This window comes from Procambarus clarkii, chromosome 16, assembly GCF_040958095.1.
Source record: "Procambarus clarkii isolate CNS0578487 chromosome 16, FALCON_Pclarkii_2.0, whole genome shotgun sequence".
NCBI lineage: Eukaryota > Metazoa > Arthropoda > Malacostraca > Decapoda > Cambaridae > Procambarus > Procambarus clarkii.
Genome location: NC_091165.1, coordinates 39,448,369 through 39,471,125, shown reverse-complemented (window position 1 = coordinate 39,471,125; position 22,757 = coordinate 39,448,369). Strand labels below are relative to the sequence as shown.

The 22,757-nt window shown below is 49.5% G+C and overlaps 1 protein-coding gene across 1 annotated transcript in view; it reads left to right on the top strand.

Moving 5' to 3' along the window:
- LOC138365215 (uncharacterized) overlaps positions 1-22,757 on the top strand; it is a 503,803-nt gene that overhangs the window by 474,746 nt on the left and 6,300 nt on the right. The window contains exons 11-12 of the mRNA XM_069325466.1: positions 19,935-20,115; positions 21,749-22,132. Of these exons, the coding sequence (XP_069181567.1) occupies positions 19,935-20,115; positions 21,749-22,132 (565 nt within the window). The remainder of the gene's footprint in view (positions 1-19,934; positions 20,116-21,748; positions 22,133-22,757) is intronic.

Genomic DNA, 22,757 nt, shown 5'->3' with positions numbered 1-22,757 from the left:
AGCTCGACCGGACCGCGGGGACACTAAAGAGCCCCGAAATCATCTCAAGATAACCTCAAGATAACCTCTCACATGACAGCTGGATAACGTCCCTGAGGATGTTCCGAGGTCAGTTATGCTCCACACAACTGTACCAGCCTCCGCCACATGAACTCAGAGGCCCAGTTCCTGAACCCATTATGTTCCTCTGTAACCCTGTCTGACACTAATTACTCTACACAATAGCATCAGGTGGAACTTGAGTTAACGGAGAACTTGTCAAGTTCTCCGTTAGGCAGAAATATAAACTTGAACCATTACGAAGAAGGATGACAAAGCCAATCAAAGGAATTCGAAACCTTGCTAATGAACAGAGATTTTAAAAGTTTAATTGAAGCTCTCTACCAAGACTACAAGAGAAGGGGCGACATAATTAAAGTATATAGATGGAAGAAATTGTATAACAAAGGTTAAGGGGATGTAAATAAGGTTTGCAATATATCAATACAAAATACAACACGAAACATTGGATATAAATTGCATAAGTTTATATCCAGGAAAGACCTGGGTAAATACTGGTTTTGGAAAGCAGGATGGTAGATTTACGGAGTAGATAACCTGGTAACATAATAGACGTGGGATCACTTCATTGTTTCAAGCGTAGGTTAGACATATATATGAGGGAGTTTGGGTGGATATAAACCACGAGCTGCTTCGTATAGGCCTATAGGCCTTCCTGAATTCCTATGTTCTTACATCCCATACAGAAAGTACAGCATTTATATTATTAATAGAAATACAGCACATGACATTACAGGCAGAGTACAGCACAGTACACCAGGGGGAGAGTACAGCACAGTACACCAGGGGGAGAGTACAGCACAGTACACCAGGGGGAGAGTACAGCACAGTACACCAGGGGGAGAGTACAGCACAGTACACCAGGGGGAGAGTACAGCACAGTACACCAGGGGGAGAGAGTACAACACAGTACACCAGGGGGAGAGTATAGCACAGTACACCAGGGGGAGAGAGTACAGCACAGAACACCAGGGGGAGAGAGTACAACACAGTACACCAAGGGGAGAGTATAGCACAGTACACCAGGGGGAGAGAGTACAACACAGTACACCAGGGGGAGAGAGTACAACACAGTACACCAGGGGGAGAGAGTACAGCACAGTACACCAGGGGGAGAGTATAGCACAGTACACCAGGGGGAGAGAGTACAACACAGTACACCAGGGGGAGAGTACAGCACAGTACACCAGGGGGAGAGAGTACAACACAGTACACCAGGGGGAGAGTATAGCACAGTACACCAGGGGGAGAGAGTACAACACAGTACACCAGGGGGAGAGAGTACAACACAGTACACCAGGGGGAGAGTATAGCACAGTACACCAGGGGGAGAGAGTACAACACAGTACACCAGGGGGAGAGTATAGCACAGTACACCAGGGGGAGAGAGTACAACACAGTACACCAGGGGGAGAGTATAGCACAGTACACCAGGGGGAGAGAGTACAACACAGTACACCAGGGGGAGAGTACAGCACAGTACACCAGGGGGAGAGTATAGCACAGTACACCACGGGGAGAGTATAGCACAGTACACCAGGGGGAGAGTACAGCACAGTACACCAGGGGGAGAGAGTACAACACAGTACACCAGGGGAGAGAGTACAACACAGTACACCAGGGGGAGAGTATAGCACAGTACACCAGGGGGAGAGAGTACAACACAGTACACCAGGGGGAGAGTATAGCACAGTACACCAGGGGGAGAGAGTACAACACAGTACACCAGGGGGAGAGTATAGCACAGTACACCAGGGGGAGAGAGTACAACACAGTACACCAGGGGGAGAGTACAGCACAGTACACCAGGGGGAGAGAGTACAACACAGTACACCAGGGGGAGAGTAAAGCACAGTACACCAGGGGGAGAGAGTACAACACAGTACACCAGGGGGAGAGAGTACAACACAGTACACCAGGGGGAGAGTATAGCACAGTACACCAGGGGGCGAGAGTACAACACAGTACACCAGGGGGAGAGTATAGCACAGTACACCAGGGGGAGAGAGTACAACACAGTACACCAGGGGGAGAGTATAGCACAGTACACCAGGGGGAGAGAGTACAACACAGTACACCAGGGGGAGAGAGTACAGCACAGTACACCAGGGGGAGAGAGTACAGCACAGTACACCAGGGGGAGAGTATAGCACAGTACACCAGGGGGAGAGAGTACAACACAGTACACCAGGGGGAGAGTACAACACAGTACACCAGGGGGAGAGAGTACAACACAGTACACCAGGGGGAGAGAGTACAACACAGTACACCAGGGGGAGAGAGTACAACACAGTACACCAGGGGGAGAGTACAACACAGTACACCAGGGGGAGAGAGTACAACACAGTACACCAGGGGGAGAGAGTACAGCACAGTACACCAGGGGGAGAGTACAACACAGTACACCAGGAGGAGAGAGTACAACACAGTACACCAGGGGGAGAGTACAACACAGTACATCAGGGGGAGAGAGTACAACACAGTACACCAGGGGGAGAGTATAGCACAGTACACCAGGGGGAGAGAGTACAACACAGTACACCAGGGGGGAGAGTATAGCACAGTACACCAGGGGGAGAGTACAGCACAGTACACCAGGGGGAGAGTACAACACAGTACACCAGGGGGAGAGTACAACACAGTACACCAGGGGGAGAGAGTACAACACAGTACACCAGGGGGAGAGAGTACAACACAGTACACCAGGGGGAGAGAGTACAGCACAGTACACCAGGGGGAGAGTACAACACAGTACACCAGGGGGAGAGTATAGCACAGTACACCAGGGGGAGAGAGTACAACACAGTACACCAGGGGGAGAGAGTACAACACAGTACACCAGGGGGAGAGAGTACAACACAGTACACCAGGGGGAGAGTACAACACAGTACACCAGGGGGAGAGTATAGCACAGTACACCAGGGGGAGAGAGTACAGCACAGTACACCAGGGGGAGAGAGTACAACACAGTACACCAGGGGGAGAGAGTACAACACAGTACACCAGGGGGAGAGAGTACAACACAGTACACCAGGGGGAGAGAGTACAACACAGTACACCAGGGGGAGAGAGTACAGCACAGTACACCAGGGGGAGAGAGTACAGCACAGTACACCAGGGGGAGAGAGTACAACACAGTACACCAGGGGGAGAGAGTACAACACAATACACCAGGGGGAGAGAGTACAGCACAGTACACCAGGGGGAGAGAGTACAACACAGTACAACAGGGGGAGAGTACAACACAGTACACCAGGGGGAGAGTATAGCACAGTACACCAGGGGGAGAGAGTACAACACAGTACAACAGGGGGAGAGTACAACACAGTACACCAGGGGGAGAGTATAGCACAGTACACCAGGGGGGAGAGTATAGCACAGTACACCAGGGGGAGAGAGTACAACACAGTACACCAGGGGGAGAGAGTACAACACAGTACACCAGGGGGAGAGTATAGCACAGTACACCAGGGGGAGAGAGTACAACACAGTACACCAGGGGGAGAGTACAGCACAGTACACCAGGGGGAGAGTACAGCACAGTACACCAGGGGGAGAGTATAGCACAGTACACCAGGGGGAGAGTATAGCACAGTACACCAGGGGGAGAGAGTACAACACAGTACACCAGGGGGAGAGTATAGCACAGTACACCAGGGGGAGAGAGTACAACACAGTACACCAGGGGGAGAGAGTACAACACAGTACACCAGGGGGAGAGAGTACAACACAGTACACCAGGGGGAGAGAGTACAACACAGTACACCAGGGGGAGAGTACAGCACAGTACACCAGGGGGAGAGTACAGCACAGTACACCAGGGGGAGAGTATAGCACAGTACACCAGGGGGAGAGAGTACAACACAGTACACCAGGGGGAGAGTATAGCACAGTACACCAGGGGGAGAGAGTACAACACAGTACACCAGGGGGAGAGTATAGCATAGTACACCAGGGGGAGAGAGTACAACACAGTACACCAGGGGGAGAGTACAGCACAGTACACCAGGGGGAGAGAGTACAACACAGTACACCAGGGGGAGAGTACAGCACAGTACACCAGGGGGAGAGTATAGCACAGTACACCAGGGGGAGAGTATAGCACAGTACACCAGGGGGAGAGTACAGCACAGTACACCAGGGGGAGAGTACAGCACAGTACACCAGGGGGAGAGAGTACAACACAGTACACCAGGGGGAGAGTATAGCACAGTACACCAGGGGGAGAGTATAGCACAGTACACCAGGGGGAAAGTACAGCACAGTACACCAGGGGGAGAGTACAGCACAGTACACCAGGAGGAGAGTATAGCACAGTACACCAGGGGGAGAGTACAGCACAGTACACCAGGGGGAGAGAGTACAGCACAGTACACCAGGGGGAAAGTACAGCACAGTACACCAGGGGGGGGGGAGAGAGAGAGATCGAGTACACCAATATACATTACAGACAAGGATCAATGTACAGTACACCAGGGTACACTCCCCACCTCAACACTCAGTGTACTGTACACCTCTAGTTCCCTCCCCCCCTCCCCCCCCCCCCCCCCACACACACACACACATAACCCTGATTTACGTCCAAAGTTTAAATTGGAGACAAGAGTCATAGATATTGGTGTGGAACTGGCCAATTACCTCACGCTCTCCTGTCACTTTAGTTATAAGTGCGGCCACAAGTATAGGCGACACCTAAGTGAGATGTTGACGTGGCATTCAGAATTCAGTTTAAAGTTTCCAGTTGAACTTTCTGAAGTGTTTGGATGGCGCTAGGGTTGAGAGGTAAAGGGTCACATTCACGAAGCAGTTACGCAAGCACATATGAACCTGTACATCTTTTTTTAATATTTGGCGGCTTTGTTTACAATTATTAAACAGTTAATGAGCGCCGAAGCACCAGGAGGCTGTTTATAACAATACCAACAGCTGATTGGCAAGTTTTCATGCTTGTAAACTGCTTAATAAATGTAACCAAAGCCGTCAAAGATTGAGGAAAGATGTATACACGTTCGTAAGTGCTTGCGTAACTGCTTCGTGAATCTGGCCCCTGAGACGCAGGTTCAATCCCATGCAAGTGCCATAATATTTTGCTTATAGTCCTCTCCTTATTAGTATTAATGTTCTGTATTTACATTTATATAATAATAATAATTAAAATAGTCATTATTATTCTTTATGATTTTTTTAATATTAATTTCTGCATTGATTATTATATATTTTTATGATTTGTTTCGTAATATTTTTCTGCCTCTAAAATGGAATTGTAATTTTATATGAATCCTAATTATGGTATTGTTAACCCTAAGTAATTCCCGTTTTCTGTGACATCATTCATAGCGTTCTCACGTTTTCTGTTATAATTATTTGCTAAATCGATACGTGGTTCACCATCACTGACCCGTGGTTCACCTCACTGACCCGTGGTTCACCTCACTGTCCCGTGGTTCACCCTCACTGACCCGTGGTTCACCTCACTGACCCGTGGTTCACCATCACTGACCCGTGGTTCACCCTCACTGACCCATGGTTCACCCTCACTGACCCGTGGTTCACCCTCACTGACCCGTGGTTCACCTCACTGACCCGTGGTTCACCATCACTGACCCGTGGTTCACCCTCACTGACCCGTGGTTCACCCTCACTGACCCGTGGTTCACCATCACTGACCCGTGGTTCACCATCACTGTCCCGTGGTTCACCTCCACTGACCCGTGGTTCACCATCACTGACCCGTGGTTCACCATCACTGACCCGTGGTTCACCATCACTGACCCGTGGTTCACCATCACTGTCCCGTGGTTCACCTCCACTGACCCGTGGTTCACCCTCACTGACCCGTGGTTCACCCTCACTGACCCGTGGTTCACCTCCAATGACCCGTGGTTCACCTCCACTGACCCGTGGTTCACCATCACTGACCCGTGGTTCACCCTCACTGACCCGTGGTTCACCTCCACTGACCCGTGGTTCACCTCACTGACCCGTGGTTCACCTCACTGACCCGTGGTTCACCCTCACTGACCCGTGGTTCACCATCACTGACCCGTGGTTCACCATCACTGACCCGTGGTTCACCTCACTGACCCGTGGTTCACCTCCACTGACCCGTGGTTCACCATCACTGACCCGTGGTTCACCCTCACTGACCCGTGGTTCACCTCCACTGACCCGTGGTTCACCATCACTGACCCGTGGTTCACCATCACTGTCCCGTGGTTCACCTCCACTGACCCGTGGTTCACCCTCACTGACCCGTGGTTCACCCTCACTGACCCGTGGTTCACCTCCACTGACCCGTGGTTCACCTCCACTGACCCGTGGTTCACCATCACTGACCCGTGGTTCACCCTCACTGACCCGTGGTTCACCTCCACTGACCCGTGGTTCACCTCACTGACCCGTGGTTCACCTCACTGACCCGTGGTTCACCCTCACTGACCCGTGGTTCACCATCACTGACCCGTGGTTCACCATCACTGACCCGTGGTTCACCTCACTGACCCGTGGTTCACCTCCACTGACCCGTGGTTCACCCTCACTGACCCGTGGTTCACCATCACTGACCCGTGGTTCACCATCACTGACCCGTGGTTCACCCTCACTGACCCGTGGTTCACCATCACTGACCCGTGGTTCACCTCACTGACCCGTGGTTCACCTCCACTGACCCGTGGTTCACCCTCACTGACCCGTGGTTCACCATCACTGACCCGTGGTTCACCATCACTGACCCGTGGTTCACCTCCACTGACAAAGATTAAGGAAAGATGTAAACGTTCGTAAGTGCTTCCGTAACTGCTTCGTGAATCTGGCCCCTGGTTATCCTCGTCGCTTGTGTCTTCTCAGCCGCACATGTGACCTGCCATCTCCTACCCCAGGTAGAAATTGTTCAAAGTTTGTGATTATATATATATATATATATATATATATATATATATATATATATATATATATATATATATATATATATATATATATATATATATATATATATATATATATATATATATTAATTGAAGTCTTGTAGCAGTTGGCATTTCTTACTTTCTGTATTGACACATAAAGAACACACGTCCTCTCCCCTCGTCCACACGTCCTCTCCACTCGTCCACACGTCCCCTCCCCTCGTCCACACGTCCTCTCCCCTCGTCCACACGTCCTCTCCCCTCGCCCACACATCCTCTCCCCTCGTCCACACGTCCTCTCCCCTCGTCCACACGTCCTCTCCCCTCGGCCACATGTCCTCTCCCCTCGCCCACACATCCTCTCCCCTCGTCCACACGTCCTCTCCCCTCGTCCACACGTCCTCTCCCCTCGTCCACACGTCCTCTCCCCTCGGCCACACGGCCTCTCCCCTCGTTGACACGTCCTCCTCACCAACCACTCCCTTTGTAACATTTGTTTCAGCATCTCCACTGATTTCTTCAATTATTTCTGTTTCCCTTTAATTGTCCAATTATAATTAATATAAAAAACACGGATCTCTGTCCAAGAAAATTTATATATAATTCTAGTACTTTTTTGTTCCTGTTCTGAACTGAATTGCTTCTGTGCCTCGATTTTATTTTTCCATTTATCATATTCGCGTTTTCGTCGGCACCAAGTCCAGAAGTTTTGAACTGAAGGAAATATGAGTTTTCGATGCGGGAACTTTGGTCATTAGTAGATCAAAATAGGACCTTCACTTCTTTGTGTTTTCACGGGACTGGCACTATGTCTCTCTCTCTCTCTCGCTCTCTCTCTCTCTCTCTCTCTCTCTCTCTCTCTCTCTCTCTCTCTCTCTCTCTCTCTCTCTCTCTCTCTCTGTCTCTCTCTCTCTCTCTGTCTCTCTCTCTCTCTCTCTCTCTCTCTCTCTCTCTCTCTCTCTCTCTCTCTCTCTCTGTCTCTCTCTCTCTCTCTGTCTCTCTCTCTCTCTCTCTCTCTCTCTCTCTCTCTCTCTCTCTCTCTCTCTCTCTCTCTCTCTCTCTCTCTCTCTCTCTCTCTCTCTCTCTCTCTCTCTCTCTCTCTCTCTCTCTCTCTCTCTCTCTCTCTCTCTCTCTCTCTCTCTCTCTCTCTCTCTCTCTCTCTCTCTCTCTGTCTCTCTCTGTCTCTCTCTGTCTCTCTCTGTCTCTCTCTCTCTCTCTCTCTCTCTCTCTCTCTCTCTCTCTCTCTCTCTCTCTCTCTCTCTCTCTCTCTCTCTCTCTCTCTCTCTCTCTCTCTCTTTCTCTCTCTCTCTCTCTCTCTCTATCGCGTTAGTGGTAATCTTCAACATACGGTAGTGACAGCACCTTCAGCCTTACGTAACCCATATATAAAGTCGAAATTTTTCGATTATACATCACTTCGCCTCCTAAATTCCTCCTTTGGGGTATTTTCTGAAGAACAAATGTTTTGTTAAGAATTCATAATTAACGTACATTTTGCGGAAATTATCAAATTATCTTAAATATTCCTTCCTAAAGTAACTAGAAACTGCTGAAGATGATGACTACGAGATACTGATCATTGAGTCGTGTATGATCAGATTTTTGTAATTTTTTTAACCGATATTTCGCCACTCACTTTATTCCATGTTGCCCTTCAGGATGTTGACACGTTCAGCACCACCTCCCAAGGGCAACTAGAGCTAGAGGGAGGTCACTCACGTTCTTTCATCAAGTCTCTGTTTATATGGGACTGTGATCTATGTAATATGTGATCTTTGGGGAGGAAGGGGGGGGGGGGTTAAATACCCTGAAATTACCATCTCTTTTTAAGGGTGTGAGTTTGGTGTAGTGGGTTAAAGGCGTACCTGTTGCTGTGAGGCTTCTGCTGGCTAGGGTTCCAGCCTACTGGTGGGAAAGTGTTCTAAATAAAGATATATATATATATATATATATATATATATATATATATATATATATATATATATATATATATATATATATATATATATATATATATATACATTATATATACATTATATATATAATGTAATACAATATAATAATAATATATATATATAATACATTATATATATATATATATATATATATATATATATATATATATACACATTATATATACATTATATATATATAATGTAATACAATATAATAATATATATATATAATACATTATATATATATATATATATATATATATATATATATATATATATATATATATATATTAAATATGACCGAAAAAGTAAGATTAATAATTCTAACACGAATTTTCTCAATCTTTCGTACATTACGCTTCACTGTTGGAGGTAAATCAAAAATCACTTCTCCAAAATTCATTTTTATTTCTAATCTGACGCGACACGGGCGCGTTTCGTAAAACTTATTACATTTTCAAAGACTTCACAAATACACAACTGATTAGAACTTGCGTTTCCCTGATTTTATATCTACATTTGAGTGAGGTGGGAAGGGTGATGTGGCATTACATTTGAGTGAGGTGGGAAGGGTGATGTGGCATTAACACAAGACAGAACACTAGGGGATATTAATAGGGTATTAAAAGTATCAACACAAGACAGAACAGAAACAATGGGTATTGAATAGAAGTGTTTGTAGAAAGCCTATTGGTCCATATTTCTTGATGCTTCTATATTGGAGCGGAGTCTTGAGGTGGGTAGAATATAGTTGTGCAATAATTGGCTGTTGATTGCTGGTGTTGATTTCTTGATGTGTAGTGCCTCGCAAACGTCAAGCCGCCTGCTATCGCTGTATCTATCGATGATTTCTGTGTTGTTTACTAGGATTTCTCTGGCGATGGTTTGGTTGTGGGAAGAGATTATATGTTCCTTAATGGAGCCCTGTTGTTTATGCATCGTTAAACGCCTAGAAAGAGATGTTGTTGTCTTGCCTATATACTGGGTTTTTTGGAGCTTACAGTCCCCAAGTGGGCATTTGAAGGCATAGACGACGTTAGTCTCTTTTAAAGCGTTCTGTTTTGTGTCTGGAGAGTTTCTCATGAGTAGGCTGGCCGTTTTTCTGGTTTTATAGTAAATCGTCAGTTGTATCCTCTGATTTTTGTCTGTAGGGATGACGTTTCTATTAACAATATCTTTCAGGACCCTTTCCTCTGTTTTATGAGCTGTGGAAAAGAAGTTCCTGTAAAATAGTCTAATAGGGGGTATAGGTGTTGTGTTAGTTGTCTCTTCGGAGGTTGCATGGCTTTTCACTTTCCTTCTTATGATGTCTTCGATGAAACCATTGGAGAAGCCGTTATTGACTAGGACCTGCCTTACCCTACATAGTTCTTCGTCGACTTGCTTCCATTCTGAGCTGTGGCTGAGAGCACGGTCGACGTATGCGTTAACAACACTCCTCTTGTACCTGTCAGGGCAGTCGCTGTTGGCATTTAGGCACATTCCTATGTTTGTTTCCTTTGTGTAGACTGCAGTGTGGAAACCTCCGCCCTTTTCCATGACTGTTACATCTAGAAAAGGCAGCTTCCCATCCTTTTCCGTCTCGTAAGTGAAACGCAGCACGGAACTCTGCTCAAATGCCTCCTTCAGCTCCTGCAGATGTCTGACATCAGGTACCTGTGTAAAAATGTCGTCAACATACCTGCAGTATATGGCCGGTTTCAAGTTCATGTCGACTAAGACTTTTTGCTCGATGGTACCCATGTAGAAGTTTGCAAACAGGACACCTAGGGGAGAACCCATGGCGACCCCATCTACTTGCTTATACATGTGCCCATCCGGGCTCAAGAAGGGTGCCTCTTTAGTACAAGCTTGGAGTAGTTTCCTCAGAATACTTTCTGGCATGTCAAGAGGAGTACAGGCTGGATCACGATACACTCTGTCGGCTATCATTCCGATTGTCTCGTCCACAGGTACGTTGGTAAACAGCGATTCTACGTCCAACAAGGCTCTTATCCCTGTGGCCCGTGCGCCCCGCAGTAAGTCCACAAATTCCTTTGGAGACTTCAGGCTGAAGGCGCAAGGAACATAAGGAGTCAGCAGGCCGTTGAGTCGCTTCGCCAGTCTGTACGTGGGTGTGGGTATCTGGCTAATGATTGGCCGAAGTGGGTTTCCAGGCTTGTGCGTCTTGACATTTCCATACGCATATCCAGGTTTATATTCCCCAATGATCTTTGGCAGGTGGAGTCCGGATTTCTTGGCGTTCACAGTTTCGATCAGTTTGTTGACCTTTGCTTTTAATTCGGCTGTAGTGTCCTTCGTTACCCTTTGGAACTTAGTTTGGTCAGAGAGTATGATGTTCATTTTCGCCAGATATTCGTCTTTTTTAAGAATGACATATATTGGCGACTTGTCACCTCTCCTGACAACTATCTCCTTGTTCTCACGAAGGCTTTTAGCTGCCGCTTTAAGCTCGGGGGACAGTATGGTGCTTCTGTAGTTGCCTCGATTCTTTCCTCCTTCTGCAATAAGTTCTGCTTGTAAGGTATCTTTGGTAGTGACCTTCTTTTGTGTCTCGAGGTCGAATATGTCGTCCAACAGAATTTCCAACTCTACTTTCCGGGCCATTTCACTCGGTCTGGACATAACATGACAGTTTATGCCCAGATTTAGGAGAGTGACTTGGTCCTCAGTGAGGTTAATTCCTGCAAGGTTCAGGAAGCCATCTCTTGGTCGTGGAATTGCCATAGGTCCTCCATATAATGTTGTTAGTTTCTTGATAATCCTTGTTTCAGTGCTGAGGTGATGTTGGTCTGTGAGGATGTCGAGGTGTTGTTCAATGCGGGTACGGATACTATGGTCGATGTTGCTATTTCTCCACTCGTTTGTAGCATGAAGTAGTTGCGTTTTGTTGTCTGTTTTGTTGAATATAAGCATGGATATGCGTATGGAAATGTCAAGACGCACAAGCCTGGAAACCCACTTCGGCCAATCATTAGCCAGATACCCACACCCACGTACAGACTGGCGAAGCGACTCAACGGCCTGCTGACTCCTTATGTTCCTTGCGCCTTCAGCCTGAAGTCTCCAAAGGAATTTGTGGACTTACTGCGGGGCGCACGGGCCACAGGGATAAGAGCCTCGTTGGACGTAGAATCGCTGTTTACCAACGTACCTGTGGACGAGACAATCGGAATGATAGCCGACAGAGTGTATCGTGATCCAGCCTGTACTCCTCTTGACATGCCAGAAAGTATTCTGAGGAAACTACTCCAAGCTTGTACTAAAGAGGCACCCTTCTTGAGCCCGGATGGGCACATGTATAAGCAAGTAGATGGGGTCGCCATGGGTTCTCCCCTAGGTGTCCTGTTTGCAAACTTCTACATGGGTACCATCGAGCAAAAAGTCTTAGTCGACATGAACTTGAAACCGGCCATATACTGCAGGTATGTTGACGACATTTTTACACAGGTACCTTATGTCAGACATCTGCAGGAGCTGAAGGAGGCATTTGAGCAGAGTTCCGTGCTGCGTTTCACTTACGAGACGGAAAAGGATGGGAAGCTGCCTTTTCTAGATGTAACAGTCATGGAAAAGGGCGGAGGTTTCCACACTGCAGTCTACACAAAGGAAACAAACATAGGAATGTGCCTAAATGCCAACAGCGACTGCCCTGACAGGTACAAGAGGAGTGTTGTTAACGCATACGTCGACCGTGCTCTCAGCCACAGCTCAGAATGGAAGCAAGTCGACGAAGAACTATGTAGGGTAAGGCAGGTCCTAGTCAATAACGGCTTCTCCAATGGTTTCATCGAAGACATCATAAGAAGGAAAGTGAAAAGCCATGCAACCTCCGAAGAGACAACTAACACAACACCTATACCCCCTATTAGACTATTTTACAGGAACTTCTTTTCCACAGCTCATAAAACAGAGGAAAGGGTCCTGAAAGATATTGTTAATAGAAACGTCATCCCTACAGACAAAAATCAGAGGATACAACTGACGATTTACTATAAAACCAGAAAAACGGCCAGCCTACTCATGAGAAACTCTCCAGACACAAAACAGAACGCTTTAAAAGAGACTAACGTCGTCTATGCCTTCAAATGCCCACTTGGGGACTGTAAGCTCCAAAAAACCCAGTATATAGGCAAGACAACAACATCTCTTTCTAGGCGTTTAACGATGCATAAACAACAGGGCTCCATTAAGGAACATATAATCTCTTCCCATAACCAAACCATCGCCAGAGAAATCCTAGTAAACAACACAGAAATCATCGATAGATACAGCGATAGCAGGCGGCTTGACGTTTGCGAGGCACTACACATCAAGAAATCAACACCAGCAATCAACAGCCAATTATTGCACAACTATATTCTACCCACCTCAAGACTCCGCTCCAATATAGAAGCATCAAGAAATATGGACCAATAGGCTTTCTACAAACACTTCTATTCAATACCCATTGTTTCTGTTCTGTCTTGTGTTGATACTTTTAATACCCTATTAATATCCCCTAGTGTTCTGTCTTGTGTTAATGCCACATCACCCTTCCCACCTCACTCAAATGTAATGCCACATCACCCTTCCCACCTCACTCAAATGTAGATATAAAATCAGGGAAACGCAAGTTCTAATCAGTTGTGTATTTGTGAAGTCTTTGAAAATGTAATAAGTTTTACGAAACGCGCCCGTGTCGCGTCAGACTAGAAATAAAAATGAATTTTGGAGAAGTGATTTTTGATTTACCTCCAACAGTGAAGCGTAATGTACGAAAGATTGAGAAAATTCGTGTTAGAATTATTAATCTTACTTTTTCGGTCATATTTAATAATATATGTCTACAGGAAAGACTGCTACCAAAATATACTAATATATATATATATATATATATATATATGTCGTACCTAGTAGCCAGAACGCACTTCTCAGCCTACTATGCAAGGCCCGATATATATATATATATATATATATATATATATATATATATATATATATATATATATATATATATATATGTATGTATCGTCCATATATAGACGTAAATGTTCGTTTGTTCAAAATCGCTAATCTCCGAAAGTTCTTCAAACATTGCTTTGAAATTTTCACACAATGTTCCATTCACATCCGAGCGGGCTTTTATATACATGCTATATAGATGTAGTATGGGAAAAACTTTTTTTTTAAAACTTTGTTTTTCATGTGAGTGAAATCTTCGAAACCTCTTTACCGATTGATTTTAAATTTTGACATAACGTTGCATTCGAATAGGCGCGTATTTTTATACCTACTGTATACATGCCTGTTGATGTATACATTTGATGTTTTTACCTGTGACAGGTAAAAACATTTTTTTTTTTTTTAAACAGCACTATCTCATGCACCTAATAGCAACACATGCTATACTAAATATGCTACTATTCCATTTCATTGTTACTGATTGCATTGACAAAATGAATTTTCATAGCTTTCGAATTATTTTTAATTTGATTTAATTATTTTGTGTGACATTGCCTTTGAATTGAACTGTGTTGTTTACCATACCGTTCATTTTGTGAGTATAGTTTATTTATTTTTATTTTATAATTTTTTTATTTTTTTGTTTTATAATTTTTTCATTTCATTTTCCAAGTAGTGTGCTGTCGGTGGGTTTAATGACTGAGGCTTCTGGTAAAACTGATCTCACTGATCTAATAATTACCTCACTGGATGAAACCCCCGCAGTTGGAGGGGTTAAGAATGAGACCCCTGGACTCCCCCCGTGTCTTCACCAGCTGTAGGTCTTCCAGCAGGGAGTCTTGTGTGCCTGCCAGAGTGCCATCATCCAGGAACCACATGTTGAGCTCACTGGACAGTCTGGTCGTAATTTCTCGAGCCGCTATGCAAAAGAGGAAGGGTGCAAGTGGGTCTCCCTGTTGAATTCCCTCTGCTGAGGTGACTTCATGTTTGCCAAACAGGAGGGTTGAGTCTTTGCTGTAGCCTGTTGACACAAACGGGAGACTGCTTGGGCAATGTTCCTGGACTGCAGTGAGGACTGCTTCCCTTTTGACCGAGTTGAAAGCGTTTTTAAAATCTCATTTTACTACTGCCTGGTCTTCAGTAAGAGAGCTAATGTAAGCTCGTGCAGCATGAGCCGCTGCTTCACAGCCTTGGGGGACTCCAAACCCCAGCTGGTTGGGTTGCAGCGTGGTGGCTGCTTCCATTCGGATACTTCTGACAGCAGCCCTTGCAACTAGGCGGCGAAGGGTATTACCAACGACAATGGGTCTGATCCCTCCCCCCGACTTCTTCAGGGCACATAGGGAAGCACCAAAGAAGAATGGTTTGATTTCATCAGGGATTAACCCGGCGAGGCAGTTGTTGACAAACGTTGTGATTTCTGTCAGTCACACACCAGGTGCCCCAAGGTCACACCAGGTGCCCCAAGGTCACACCAGGTGCCCCAAGGTCACACCAGGTGCCCCAAGGTCACACCAGGTGCCCCCAAAAGGTCACACCAGGTGCCCCAAAAGGTCACACCAGGTGCCCCAAAAGGTCACACCAGGTGCCCCAAGGTCACACCAGGTGCCCCAAGGTCACACCAGGTGCCCCAAGGTCACACCAGGTGCCCCAAGGTCACACCAGGTGCCCCAAGGTCACACCAGGTGCCCCCAAAAGGTCACACCAGGTGCCCCAAAAGGTCACACCAGGTGCCCCAAAAGGTCACACCAGGTGCCCCAAAAGGTCACACCAGGTGCCCTAAAAGGTCACACCAGGTGCCCCAAAAGGTCACACCAGGTGCCCCAAGGTCACACCAGGTGCCCCAAGGTCACACCAGGTGCCCCAAAAGGTCACACCAGGTGCCCCCAAAAGGTCACACCAGGTGCCCCAAAAGGTCACACCAGGTGCCCCAAAAGGTCACACCAGGTGCCCCAAAAGGTCACACCAGGTGCCCCAAAAGGTCACACCAGGTGCCCCAAAAGGTCACACCAGGTGCCCCAAAAGGTCACACCAGGTGCCCCCAAAAGGTCACACCAGGTGCCCCAAAAGGTCACACCAGGTGCCCCAAAAGGTCACACCAGGTGCCCCAAAAGGTCACACCAGGTGCCCCAAAAGGTCACACCAGGTGCCCCAAAAGGTCACACCAGGTGCCCCCAAAAGGTCACACCAGGTGCCCCCAAAAGGTCACACCAGGTGCCCCCAAATGGTCACACCAGGTGCCCCAAAAGGTCACACCAGGTGCCCCCAAAAGGTCACACCAGGTGCCCCAAAAGGTCACACCAGGTGCCCCAAAAGGTCACACCAAGGGCCCCAAAAGGTCACACCAGGTGCCCCAAAAGGTCACACCAGGTGCCCCCAAAAGGTCACACCAGGTGCCCCAAAGGTCACACCAGGTGCCCCAAAAGGTCACACCAGGTGCCCCAAAAGGTCAAACTCTCTCTCCAGGAATCTCGAAAATGTAAACGAAAATATTACACAAAGGGACAGGAAATTAAACTTAATTTTCATCCGGTTAATTTGACTTCGGTATTAGGAATATTGTGGAGAGAACTGATTGGGACATGCAGGCTAATAGGGCACCTCAGGTGTCTCTCCCCAGGTGTACCCCCTCACCCACACACCCCAGGTGTACCCCTCACCCACACACACACCCCAGGTGTACCCCCCCTCACCCACACACACCAGGTGTACCCCTCACCCACACACACACCAGGTGTACCCTTCTCACCCACACACCCCAGGTGTATCCCCTCACCCACACACACACACCCCAGGTGTACCCCCTTACCCACACACACCCCCCAGGTGTACCCCCTCACCCACACACTCCCCAGGTGTACCCTCTCATCCACACACACCCCAGGTGTACCCCCTCACCCACACACACACCCCAGGTGTACCCCCTCACCCACACACACCCCCCAGGTTTACCCCCCTCACCCACACACACCCCAGGTGTACCCCCTCACCCACACACACCCCAGGTGTACCCCCTCACCCACACACACACCCCAGGTGTACCCCCTCACCCACACACATCCCAGGTGTACCCCCTCACCCACACACACACACCCCAGGTGTACCCCCTCACCCACACACACACCCCAGGTGTACCCCCTCACCACATACACACCCCAGGTGTACCCCCTCACACACACACACACCCCAGGTGTACCCCCCTCACCCACACACACACACCCCAGGTGCACCCCCTCAGCCACACACACACACCCCAGGTGTACCCCCCTCACACACACACCCCAGATGTACCCCCTCACCCACACACCCCAGGTGTACCCCCTCACCTACACACACCCCAGGTGTACCCACATACACCCCAGGTGTACCTCCTCACCCACACACACACCCCAGGTGCACCCCCCTCATCCCACACACCCCAGGTGTACCCCCTCACCCGTACACTCACCCCAGGTGTACCCCTCACCCACACACCCCAGGTGTACCCCCTCACCCACACACACCCCAGGTGTACCCCCTCACCTACACACACACCCCAGGTGTACCCCCTCACCCACACACTCCCCAGGTGTACCCTCTCACCCACACACACCCCAGGTGTACACCCTCACCCACACACACCCCCCAGGTGTACCCCCTCACCCACACACACACCCCAGGTGTACCCCCCTCACCCACACACACCCCAGGTGTACCCCCCTCATCCACACACACCCCAGGTGTACCCCCTCACCCACACACACACCCCAGGTGTATCCCCCTCACCCACACACACACACCCCAGGTGTACCCCCCTCACCCACACACCCCAGATGTACCCCCTCACCCACACACCCCAGGTGTACCCCCTCACCTACATACACCCCAGGTGTACCCCCTCACCCACACACACCCCAGGTGTACCTCCTCACCCACACACACACCCCAGGTGTACCCCCCTCACCCCACACACCCCAGTTGTACCCCCTCACCCATACACTCACCCCAGGTGTACCCCCTCACCCACACACCCCAGGTGTACCCCCTCACCCACACACACCTCAGGTGTACCCCCTCACCTACACACACACCCCAGGTGTACCCCCTCACCCACACACTCCCCAGGTGTACCCTCTCACCCACACACACCCCAGGTGTACCCCCTCACCCACACACACACCCCAGGTGTACCCCCTCACCCACACACACACCCCAGGTGTACCCCCCTCACCTACACACACCCCAGGTGTACCCCCTCATCCACACACACCCCAGGTGTACCCCCTCACCCACACACACACCCCAGGTGTACCCCCCTCACCCACACACACACACCCCAGGTGTACCCCCCTCACCCACACACCCCAGATGTACCCCCTCACCCACACACCCCAGGTGTACCCCCTCACCTACACACACCAGGTGTACCCCCTCACCTACACACACCCCAGGTGTACCCCCTCACCCACACACACCCCAGGTGTACCTCCTCACCCACACACACCCCAGGTGTACCCCCCTCACCCCACACACCCCAGGTGTACCCCCTCACCCATACACTCACCCCAGGTGTACCCCCTCACCCACACACCCCAGGTGTACCCCCTCACCCACACACACCCCAGGTGTACCCCCTCACCTACACACACACCCCAGGTGTACCCCCTTACCCACACACTCCCCAGGTGTACCCTCTCACCCACACACACCCCAGGTGTACCCCCTCACCCACACACACACCCCAGGTGTACCCCCTCACCCACACACACACCCCAGGTTTACCCCCTCACCCACACACACCCCAGGTGTACCCCCCTCACCCCACACACCCCAGGTGTACCCCCTCACCCATACACTCACCCCAGGTGTACCCCCTCACCCACACACCCCAGGTGTACCCCCTCACCCACACACACCCCAGGTGTACCCCCTCACCTACACACACACCCCAGGTGTACCCCCTTACCCACACACTCCCCAGGTGTACCCTCTCACCCACACACACCCCAGGTGTACCCCCTCACCCACACACACACCCCAGGTGTACCCCCTCACCCACACACACCCCAGGTGTACCCCCTCATCCACACACACCCCAGGTGTACCCCCTCACCCACACACACACCCCAGGTGTACCCCCCTCACCCACACACACCCCAGGTGTACCCCCTCACCCACACACACCCCAAGTGTACCCCCTCACCCACACACACCCCAGTTGTAACCCCTCACCCACACACCACAGTTGTACCCCCTCACCCACACACACACCCCAGGTGTACCCCCTCACCCCACACACACACCCCAGGTGTACCCCCCTCACCCACACACACACCCCAGGTGTACCCTCTCACCCACACACACCCCAGGTGTACCCCCTCACCCACACACACCCCAGGTGTACCTCCTCACCCACACACACACCCCAGGTGTACCTCCTCACCCATACACTCACCCCAGGTGTACCCCCTCACCCACACACCCCAGGTGTACCCCCTCACCCACACACACACCCTAGATGTACCCCTCACCCACACACACACCCCAGGTGTACCCCCCTCACCCACACACCCCAGGTGCACCCCTCACCCACACACACCCCAGGTGTACCCACACACACCACAGGTGTACCCCCTCACCCACACACACCCCAGGTGTACCCTCACACCCCAGGTGCACCCCCTCACCCACACACACACCCCAGGTGCACCCCCTCACCCACACACACCCCAAGTGTACCCAAACACACCCCAGGTGTACCCCCTCACCCACACACACACCCCAGGTGTACCCCCACACCCCAGGTGTACCTCCCTCCACCTACACACACCCCAGGTGTACCCCCACACCCACACACACCCCAGGTGCACCCCTCACCCACACACCCCAGGTGTACCCACACACCCACACACACCCCAGGTGCACCCCTCACCCACACACCCCAGGTGTACCCACACACACCCCAGGTGTACCCACACACACCCCAGGTGTACCCACACACACCCCAGGTGTACCCCCCTCACCCACACACCCCAGGTGTACCCCCACACACCCCAGGTGCACCCCTCACCATGCCCCCTCCCTCCTGCAGGTGTGGTCAGGGGGAACACTGGTGACCAACGTCAGCAGCCTCCGGCCGGAGCTTAGCGTCGGGGACCTGCCTCCCGACACCTCGCTACAGCTGCTGCTGTACGCCCTCACCCCGCACGCCCGCTCCACGCCCCTCCGCCTGCACGCCCGCACGCCCCCACGCCCGTCTCTCCGACTCTCAGGTAAGTACTCAAGACTCACACTTTACAAGACCACTAACTCTCCCTAAGTGATTTACAAGACCACTAACTCTCCCTAAGTGGTCTATAAGACCACTGACTCTCCCAAAGTGGTCTACAACACCACTAACTGTCCCTAAGTGGTCTATAAGACCACTGACTCTCCCTAAGTGATCTACAAGACCTTTAACTCTCCCTAAGTGGTCTACAAGACCACTAACTCTCCCTAAGTGGACGTGTAAACACATACTAGTGGTTTACAAGACCACTAACTCTACCTAAGTGGTTTACAAAACCACTAACTCTACCTAAGTGGTTTACAAGACCATTAACTCTACCTAAGTGGTTTACAAGACCATTAACTCTACCTAAGTGGTTTACAAGACCACTAACTCTCCCGAAGTGGACGTGTAAACACATACTAGTGGTTTACAAGACCACTAACTCTACCTAAGTGGTTTACAAGACCACTAACTCTACCTAAGTGGTTTACAAGACCACTAACTCTACCTAAGTGGTTTACAAGACCACTAACTCTACCTAAGTGGTTTACAAGACCACTAACTCTCCCTAAGTGGTTTACAAGACCACTAACTCTACCTAAGTGGTTTACAAGACCACTAACTCTACCTAAGTGGTTTACAAGACCACTAACTCTACCTAAGTGGACGTGTAAACACCTACTAGTGGTTTACAAGACCACTAACTCTACCTAAGTGGTTTACAAGACCACTAACTCTACCTAAGTGGTTTACAAGACCACTAACTCTACCTAAGTGGTTTACAAGACCATTAACTCTACCTAAGTGGTTTACAAGACCACTAACTCTCCCTAAGTGGACGTGTAAACACCTACTAGTGGTTTACAAGACCACTAACTCTACCTAAGTGGTTTACAAGACCACTAACTCTACCTAAGTGGACGTGTAAACACCTACTAGTGGTTTACAAGACCACTAACTCTACCTAAGTGGTTTACAAGACCATTAACTCTCCCTAAGTGGTTTACAAGACCACTCTCTTCCTAAGTGGTTTACAAGACCACTAACTCTCCCTAAGTGGTTTACAAGACCACTAACTCTCCCTAAAAGGTTTACAAGACCACTAACTCTCCCTAAGTGGTTTACAAGACCACTAACTCTCCCTAAAAGGTTTACAAGACCACTAACTCTCCCTAAAAGGTTTACAAGACCACTAACTCTACCTAAGTGTACGTGTAAACACATTCTTCTCTCTCAAGGCCTTCCATTTAGAAAGTCAGTAATCCAAATGAATTATAAAGTTCTTTCTACAATACATATGTGACTTTATATGTACTTATGAGGAAACTAATATATAAAAATATAAGCATATGACAACTTTATAGATATGAGGACACTGATCCTCACAGAGGATCAGGTATGGTGGGAGTGACAGGCAGTTGACAGACAAACTTGACAGCAGTAGAGTAGATAGATTGACAGGCAAACTTAGGAGTGGGATAGATTGATAGACTAATAATAGCAGTGACATCGATAGATTAATAGACTAACTAACATTGAGACTGTTATTTTGACTGCTAACTAACTGTCTGACTTAAGAATGGACAGTAAGGTAGACAGGTGAGAGAGTGATTAATTACCACTTGACCCATCAGAGCCGACGACCTGGCCGCCGGGACCAGACGACCTACACCAAGAGGACGCGGACGGCACCTTCTGGGACGCCCTTGACGGGACGGTGGGCGGCGTGGTGGGCGGCCTGCTGGGCGGGATGGGCGCGCTGCTGCTGGCGCTGACCCTGACGGTTGTGGCGGTGAGACTCAGACAACAGCAGCAGCAGCAACAGCAGCAGCAGCAGCAGCAGCAGCAGCAGCAGCAGGCAGCACTAGAGGGCAGCAGGAGGCAGGACACCCCCACCAACACCCCCACCCCCGCCCAGCCGCCGCCCCTCCCCCACCACCACCCCCACCACCACCACCACCACCTTCTCCAACACTCCACCACTCACTCCAGTCTCGATCTGGACTCTCGTTCTTCAGGTAAGATAAGGTGAACCAGAGTCTTAAGTCAGTGTGGACACTTTGCAGAAAATGTCTCAGGGAAGAGTGTAGAGTCTCAGGGAAGAGTGTAGAGTCTCAGGGAGGAGTGTAGAGTCTCAGGGAAGAGTGTAGAGTCTCAAGGAAGAGTGTAGAGTCTCAGGGAAGAGTGTAGAGCCTCAGGGAAGAGTGTAGAGTCTCAGGGAGGAGTGTAGAGTCTCAGGGGAAGAGTGTAGAGTCTCAGGGAAGAGTGTAGAGTCTCAGGGAAGAGTGTAGAGCCTCAGGGAAGAGTGTAGAGTCTCAGGGAAGAGTGTAGAGTCTCAGGGAAGAGTGTAGAGTCTCAGGGAAGAGTGTAGAGTCTCAGGGAGGAGTGTAGAGTCTCAGGGAAGAGTGTAGAGTCTCAGGGACGAGTGTAGAGTCTCAGGGAAAAGTGTAGAGCCTCAGGGAAGAGTGTAGAGTCTCAGGGAGGAGTGTAGAGTCTCAGGGGAAGAGTGTAGAGTCTCAGGGAAGAGTGTAGAGTCTCAGGGAAGAGTGTAGAGTCTCAGGGAGGAGTGTAGAGTCTCAGGGAAGAGTGTAGAGTCTCAGGGAAGAGTGTAGAGTCTCAGGGAAGAGTGTAGAGCCTCAGGGA